The sequence below is a fragment of the Myotis brandtii genome, unplaced genomic scaffold (assembly GCF_000412655.1).
Source record: "Myotis brandtii unplaced genomic scaffold, ASM41265v1 scaffold197, whole genome shotgun sequence".
NCBI lineage: Eukaryota > Metazoa > Chordata > Mammalia > Chiroptera > Vespertilionidae > Myotis > Myotis brandtii.
In genome coordinates, this window is record NW_005357346.1 from 489,449 (window position 1) to 498,112 (window position 8,664).

Below are 8,664 nucleotides of genomic sequence, written 5' to 3' on the forward strand. Positions count from 1 at the left end.
AAAAATATATTTATATTGATTTCAGAGAGGAAGGGAGAGGGAGAGAGAGATAGAAACATCAATGATGAGAGAGAATCATTGATCGGCTGCCTTCTGCACACCCCCCACTGGGGATCGAGCCCGCAACCGGGCATGTGCTCTGACCAGGAAGCGAACCACCTCCTGGTTCACAGGTGGACGCTCAATCACTGAACCACGCTGGCCGAGCAGCCTCTCCTCCTAGATAGGAGCCTCCAATCAGAGACCCTGCTCTCTAGATTTTACTTGTCCTCTATGTGTCTTATAAAGTTGCTAACACGTAGTTAGAATACAAAGCTCAGTCTTTTTTCCCTTCCTCTGCCTCTGAGAGGGGAGAGTGAAGTAATCCAGAGGCTGTTGCCTTGAGAAGAAACAGATCTGAATAATCCATGGGCCAGCTTATGAAACATGTCCTGTACCGGGTTTTTATAGAACAACTTCTCGTGCCAGTGTTTGCCTCAAAGGCTGTGGCTCAGATGACCTGATGGGGGAGGGCGGGCAGTTTGGTTATTCAAGTCCTTCCTTGGAAGCATTGGATCATAAAAATCACCAGGAAGTGATGTTTTTATTTTTTTTAATATATTTTTTAAAATTGATTTTTAGAGAGAGAGAGGAAGGCAGAGGGATAGAGAGATAGAAACATCGGGGAATTGAACCGGTGACCTCTTGGTTCCTGGGTGGATGCTCAACCACTGAGCCCACCCTGGCCGGGCGGTGGTGGTGTTTATATTTCCATGTTTACTTTTGGACTTCAGTGACACCGATGACTTGCCTGCGATGACTGGGATTCAGATGCCACTCTCATCGCCTGGGCGGTTGCCCTGCAGAGAAAGAGCTCCATGCTCTGCTCTGTCTGGCCTCGCCCTGGAGGCTGTGTTACCTTGGGCAAGTCATTCTCCCTCAACACAGTTCCCATCTCTGAAAGCAAAAGGGTTGTGCTTTTTGAAATCCTCCCCTTATTAAACAAGGGAGGCCAGCTCATGCTGGACAATATATGATGCCCAGACCTCTGTTGTTTTCAAAGACTAAGGCTTGTTCCTTGCCCACCTCTGTGTGTGCTGTGTCCACCGCCTTCTTTCCACGGGGCTCAAGCTAACCGAGCAGAAGTCCCTGTCTGGACCCTGCAGGTCTCAGGGGGAAATGGAGATGGAAACCCAGCGTGCTCCAGCAGAAGGCTGGGCTCGGGAGTGGCAGGTGTCACTCCCACCCCCATTTCCTGGACCCCAAAGCTAGTCAGCGTGAAGGAGGTAGGCAGGTGTGACCCCCTCAGAGGGAAGGCCCATGGAGAGTTGTAGCAAATATTTGGAACAGTACTCATCACCACCCACCCTCCTGTCTCCACTGTCCTGTGATCAGTGCTCAGGATGTTGGGTCCTTGGCTGGAAGCATGATCATTTTTCAGACCTGAAGGCTTTCATATTTTCCTGCCTATTCCCTGTGTGAGGCACTTCCACTGAACGGGACTTGGAAGGAATATTTCGCTCGTGGGAGGGCTGTTTCCCGTATTATTGGGGGTTCGGTGCTCACATAGTCCAAACCTTTCAGGACACCACATGCAATTTCTCAACCTGAGAAGTATTAACAGACCTGCAAGTAAACCGTGGTTGTGTAAGTACTTAGCTAAATTCCTCACGTGCGAATTAAAAAGAGACTGCCGATCCCAGCAGTACATCTGCAAACGTTGAGGGCGATGCTAGGGAGTGGAATTTGGAAGCCTTTTGATACCACTGTCACGTGGACGGAATGCTCTATTGACTTCACCTGAAGTTTAAAAATTGCCTTTTCAAAATCGTAGGGGGAGGAAGGAACACAGAAAAGACACTTAATTTCTTGATTGGATAGAAATGGTCCGGGTAGATGGGTCTTCGGAGACTGGTTCATAGAAACCATCTAGTTCCAGCTGTAATTTCAGCACCAACTGTCGAAGGCTTTTCTGTCTCACCCACAGAAACCTGCGTTCCCTCCAGAAATTAATCTCCTCTTTAGAGTCAGAACAAAACAAGAAACTTTGAAAGTAGAAATGTTGCCTTTATTCAACAGGCATCACCCTGTTCCCCAGTCATAGCCTCAACCCCCAGCCTTGGACCTCAGCAGTCAGATGACTTCCAGGTCTTTCAATAGGAACAAGTTTTCCTTGCGAACTTGAATTTTAAAGAGGGTCCCTTTGGAAAGTTGGCAAATACTGACTTTCCTGGCATGAGGACCAGGTTTTTTCTTTTCCCCTCCACCCAGAGCTGTGACAGGGTGGAGTATACTTCCATGAAATTGCATGTTTCCAAAATAGGATCCGCTCTTATATTTTACTGCTGTTAGAATGGAGCTGCTGATCAAAAGTAAGCAAAAGCCAAGCACGCTAGAAATAGAATTTCAGCTCATATTATCTACTTTAGTCTGAATTATTATATTTGATCAAAGTACCTTTTGAGCAAAAATGTAGCAGATGGTTTCCAAGGGGGTCCAGATTCCATTCTCACTTCTGCAATCTCCTGTCGTGATATTCCCAGGCTCATGGGGTAATCGCACTGTATCATGAATGCTGCCCGGCTTCTCTCGTAGTCTGTAGTCTAGGCCAGCGGTCGCCAATCGGTGGTCCCGTGAGGTCCGAAAAGTTGGTGACCGCTGGTCTAGGCAACTTCCAGGAAAGGGTGCTGCCCTCTTGAGCTCCTCAGCTTTGTGTCCCAGTACAACCTCCATCCAACCTACAGGACCAGGAGCGATCCTGGTGTTCCTTGCTAGTGAGTAGGTGGCATTCACTGTTGCCTGGGATGGGATGGGATGGTTCTGTCATGGAACTTGCTTGTGCATTATAGAAGCGATCGTTGAAGAAGGAATTTGGGATCAGCAGGGTGAGAACACTAGATGTATTGTTTTGCTGGATCCTATGGGTTCATTAGTTGATGGTCTATTCCCAGCCGATCATTTTCACCTCCAAGGTGAAGAGTAAAAAGGCTCTAGCAATGGCAGATAATGCCAGGATAGCACCTTTTAAAATGTTTTACTTGTTGGTTCTTAAAAATCGAGCCCTTAATAGTGCTCTAGAGGGAGAAAGGTGAGGGCCTTGGCCAGGAGATGATGCGCATCCCTGTCTCAGACCTCTCCAGGATGTGCCCTGGCTTCTAGCCCACGTATACACGCAGAAGTGCTTAGTGAGTGTGGGATATACGTGAGCGGATTTAGATGTGGACTGGATGTAAAAGAGTCCTTCTGAGAGTGGATCCTGTAAGATTAAAAATTATAACGCTGGGCTTACAATTTGAACAAGATTATGAATATTTTAGCTGAGAGATAGGATGGAAATAGGAAAAATAGGTTGTTTTTCTATTATGTATTTTTTTAAATATATTTTATTGATTCTTTACAGAGAAGAAAGGAGAGGGATAGAGAGCTAGAAACATCGATGAGAGAGATCGATCAGCTGCCTCCTGCACGCCCCCCAGTGGGGATGTGCCCGCAACCAAGGTACATGCCCCTGACCGGAATCGAACCTGGGACCCTTCAGTCCGCAGGCTGACGCTCTATCCACTGAGCCAAACCGGCTCGGCCTATCATGTATTTTTTAAAAATACTTTTAAAATTGATTTTTAGAGAGAAAGGGAGAGAGAGAAATAGCGATATGAGAGCATGATATGGATCAGCCACCTCCTGCACACACACACCCTCCCCGCCCCCCACTGGGGATCAAGCTGCAACCCAGGCACGTGCCCTGGCCAGGAATGGAACCGGCAACCCCTCAGTGAACAGGACAATGCCCAACCAACTGAGCCACACCGGCCAGGGCTATGTGTTGAGTTTGACTAAAAAGGATTTTTAAAGGTGGTCCTTCTGATTTGAGTATAGTTTTTTCCCACCAGAGACTGGCATGGTTGTCCTTTTCCTGTCTTTCAAGAGGAAAGAAGCAATAGAGATGACACTGCAGTGGGCGGGCAGCCTGGTTATTCCCTCCAACAGGCATTTGGTCACGATGTAAGGGTATCCATGTCAAGCTGGGCCAGCGATAATTAGCTCTCAATTCTGACTGCCTCTCTCCAAAGGCATTAGGGTTTGGGTCACTGCAGACTTGCGTTAACCAGTGTGCCAACGTTAAGAGGAAGAGTTATGGTTACCAGGAACAGAAAGGTTGAAAGGTTTGCCAGGAGGTAATGCTGGAGGAGACTGACTGTTGTGGATGTGACTGTGTCTTAAGAGTATGGTCGAAGGAAGTGGGGTCCTGGAAAAAAAAAGGTTTGGGGTGAGGAGATTTCTAAGTGTTTGGGTAATTCTGAGAGTGCAGTTTTACTGGCGAGGAAACAATGCCCGGTATTCGCTGCTGAGAACAGTGGTCTGGTCTGAGGTCTGAGGTTGTGTATGGACACATTCTGTCCGTCTACAGTTGGCTGCTTTGAGGATGTACTTGGGGTTGGAAGGCTCAGTGTTGCATTCGATTCGATTTTTATGAGTCACAGACATGTCGGGCGAGCCTGGCTCCCAAGAGTTTTACCCCGTCCACTCACAGAATTCCAAATATTTGGCCTCTTTGTGATCCACCCTACCCAAACTTTTGACTTCAAACAAATCGTGTGTTTCCAGAACCTTTTCAGGAAGCACACTGTGGAATGTGTTCTGGCAGCTGTGTGGCTGCGGGCGCCCAGGTGTGGAAGCGCAGATTTCACTTGCGGTCTCTGTTGTGAGGAACTGGCCCTTATCAGTGGTTCGTGCTGCTGGCCCACAATGGGCTGGTTTGATGAGAAGGCTCTCAACCTCAGAATGAACGGGGTGTGGCACCTGCCACATCAAACAAAGATACACAGGCAGGGGTCACTTCCCATCTTTCAGAGCGCTGACCTCTGTTAGCATCACCTGCGTATCTTGCTGTGGACACAGGGTTTGATATCTAGAGACACCGATGTTACGGGAATATATTCCAAGTGTGTATTTTTTAAGGTTATTTGTTCCTCTGTTCCCACGAACCAGGTATCAGTATTACCTGCAAGTCAAAAAAGACGTGCTCGAGGGGCGATTGCGGTGCACACTGGAACAGGTGATTCGGCTGGCCGGCTTAGCTGTGCAAGGTAAGAGACGGTGCTGACCAGCGTGTGAAATCCCACGATCTGTTTGATTATGATGTCGCCGGCCTCTGGGAGGGAAAAGTGAAATTTACTTTACGATCCCTTAGGAATGCTCCCTTTTCATTTAGAGATAGCGTAAGTTAAAGATGCAGAGTAAGTGATTTTTGTGGCAGGATGGTGGCTCTCTCAGGGCTGTATGCAAATGGCTACTGCTTGTATAATCTCAGTGTTTTTATGAAAGAATAGCAGCTTTCATCCTGCCTTTAATTAAAGCTGCATTTCAGGGTTTGTGGAACATTTTCTCAGAATCATTCCACTGCCCAATGTGGTCATATTTTGTGGCTCAATGCGATGGCTGTGTGACTTTCACATCCGTTTCAAGTGTGAGAGCTTTAAACGGCATAGTCTAATGTATTCCTTTACAGTTAAAGAGAGAAATTGAAAATGCACAGCTGTAATATGAAACTGCAAACGTGTATGGGACTAAATTTATCTTTCGACCTGTCCCACTTAAATTTATCAGAGAGGTATTTTTTTATCATCTCTAAGTTGATACATATATTTTTTACATATGTTTATATAACAGATGTTACATAATTTTTTACATGTATTTCTACTCATTATTGAGTAATAGCTTAATTATCTTGAGTCATATTAAACACAAGATACAGCCCTAGCCAGTTTGGCTCATTGGATAGAGCGTCGGCCTGCGTACTGAAAGGTCCCGGGTTCGATTTTGGTCAAGGGCATGTACCTCGGTTGCAGACTTCTCCCAGCCTGGGCCCTGGTTGGGGTGTGTGTAGGAGGCAACCAATCGATGTGTTTCTCCCACATCAATCGATATTTCTGTCTCTCCCTCTCTCTTCCACTCTCTCTAAAAATCAATGGAAAAATATCTTCAGGGTAAAGATTGAAAAAACGCCCACCACAAGATAAAGATACAATTTTTGGAGAGAAACGTGTTTTCCTTTCAGTCATTTACTTTAAAATCATTTAACGTCCAAATGTAAGCCTGCCCATCCTTGCTGTGTGGGCTGTTATTTTAGAAGCTCTGAACGGGACTTCCCATCCCAAACTCTGAACTGCAGTTGAATCTTTTGGGCTCTGAAATGTCTACAGAGGCAGCCTTCCCTTGACCTCTTTCCTTCGGGGTGGTAGCAGGTTAGTGGTGTCTGTTGGCTGTACAATTGTTACCCTGTGGATGGAAGGACAGAGGACATGCTGTATCCCATCTCTCCACTTAAAGACCGGAAAAGGAAGGAATAGTGCCCAGAACAGTGTAACAGAACAATCAGTGGCTATAACAGGAAATCACGAAATAATGGAAAAAGACACCCCTCACAGGGAGGAGAGAGAGAAGGTCCAGTATGTGCCTCATCTTCACATTCGTTCTTTCTCCTTTTAAAAAGCTTTTCTTTCTGTTAATTTTCTCCCCTTTCTTTTCTCCCCTCTTTCTCTTTAATGTTGTTGTTGATCCTCACCTGAGGATATGTTTCCATTGATTTTTTTAGAGAGAGTGGAAGGGAGGGGGAAAGACAGAGAGAGAGAGAAACATCGATGTGAGAGAGACACATTGATTGGTTGCCTCCCACACATGCCCCAACCAAGGCCGGGGGGTCAAGCCTGCAACCAAGATATGTGCCCTTGACTGGAACCGAACCCAGGACCCTTCAATCCATGGGCTGATGCTCTATCCACTGAGCCAAACCAGCTAGGACCCCTCCTCTCACTCTTCAGTCACTGGGCTCACTGTGGGCATCCTGGGTTCGTGAAGGCCCTGGTGATAGCTTTTAGGCTGAAGGAAGTTGGTGAACCTTCTCCTTGGCTCCTCTTCCTTCTGATGAAAGCTGCTCTGGGTGTAATGCTTGTAAATCACTTTCCTGAGAGCCTGGCTGGGCAGTTAGAAAGACACATCGGTAGAGATATGTCAGCATGAAATATGATCACCGATGGCCAAACGTGAACACAGGCAGAGCACGTGGTCTTTGCTCTTCCTGGAGGCCTCCCCTGGTTGTAATCAGTTAACGTGTCTGGGCAGTGCTTCTCTTCTATGTCCTCCTTTCCCCCCATTGGCCCCTTCTAGCCTGCCCCCACCCCAGGCCTTCACCACACTGTGTCCATGGGTTATGCACATATGCTTGCAAGTTCTGTGGTTGATCTCTTCCCACCCACCTGCCCCTTCTGGGCAGTGCCTCTCCGCCAGCCTTCTGTGTGGATCCTGGCCTTCTCTGTCTCTTGTTACCTTACAGTGACCTGACTCCACTTCTACCTGATGCTAAATCTTTTACGTGAAATTACATTTCATGCTGCTTTGGGTTTTTTTTTTTGGAGAGTAAGTGGAATTAGAAGCAAGAGACTTATAGATTTATTCTTTTTTAAAATTTAGAATCATAGGATTCTAATTTTTATTAAAACATCTTTGTTGTTGAAAGTATTACATAGCCCCCTCTTTTCCCCTCATAGACCCCCTTCTAGCCACCGCTGCCCCCTCGCCCCAGGCCTTCGCCACACTATTGTCTGTGTCCATGGGTTATGTATCTATGCTTACAAGTTCTGTGAGCTCTTTCCTCCCACCCACCCCTTCTGGGCAGTGCTTCTCCCCTGACCTTCTGTGTGGATCCTGGCGTTCTCTGTCTCTTGTTACCTTGAAGTTACCTGCATCCATTAGTACCTGATGTTAAATCTTTTACATGAAAGAAAATTTCATGCTGCTTTCATTCTGTTTTGTTTTTTTTGGAGAGTAGGTGGGACTAGAAGCGAGAGGTTTATAGATCTGTGATACAGGCTCACTGTGTGCCTTTTGCCTGGGCTCAGACATAGCACCGTGAGATGAAAACAGAACAAAACAGAATTTTTGGCATCTTGCAGCCTGTGAAGATGTTTAGTAGGAGGTGTCAGGATTTGCAAGGGCGCTTGCCAAGGGTGATTTACAGTGGGAATTTCCAGCTGCAAATGTATGAGGAGCTAGAGATGGGCTTGGCTCTTCAGTTGCCCAAACGAACCCTGCGTTAGAAAGTCCCCTTGGCACCTACTCTGACGGGCTGTGTTGATGCATATTTAACTAGAAGATAAATATAGGTTTGGGTGTAAGTTTTAAAATAGCTTAAGAATCACTTTCAGATTTTCCCATTCTTTCTAGAAAATCGCGTAGCAGTGCTCACACGCTGGCATTCGCAGTATTGCTAGGTAAACGTAGCAACAGTATCAAGCACATCTCGGCACTATTTTTTTTTTTTCTGTAATAGTACAGAAATAGGACGATGCGGGAAGAATAAATGTGATGATACGTGCACCCTGTTTTATTCCATCTTTAATTTCATATAAAAGTGAAATTATTCCCCCTTCCCCCTTCTCTTCTTTTCAGCTGATTTTGGAGACTATAACCAGTTTGATTCTCAAGATTTCCTCAGAGAATATGTGCTATTTCCTATGGTAAGTGTAATGTCCTTTTTCGCAATTAATTTTCTACTTTCTTTGGATGTTTAATTCTTTTTTTGGGGAATCTCATGCTATTTGACACACACACATTTCCTGGGGAGGAGAGTCCATGAATGTATGAAGTACAGACAAGGTTTATAAAATGATGAAAAAGGAAAGATGC

General features: G+C 46.0%; 1 protein-coding gene across 5 annotated transcripts in view; it reads left to right on the plus strand.

Annotated features, from left to right (window-relative positions):
- PTPN14 (protein tyrosine phosphatase, non-receptor type 14) overlaps window positions 1–8,664 on the plus strand; it is a 145,673-nt gene that overhangs the window by 91,342 nt on the left and 45,667 nt on the right. For all 5 annotated transcript variants that reach the window (XM_014538761.1, XM_014538764.1, XM_014538763.1 and 2 more), the window contains 2 exons: window positions 4,969–5,066; window positions 8,428–8,495. In XM_014538761.1, coding sequence (XP_014394247.1) covers window positions 4,969–5,066; window positions 8,428–8,495 — 166 coding nt within the window. The remainder of the gene's footprint in view (window positions 1–4,968; window positions 5,067–8,427; window positions 8,496–8,664) is intronic.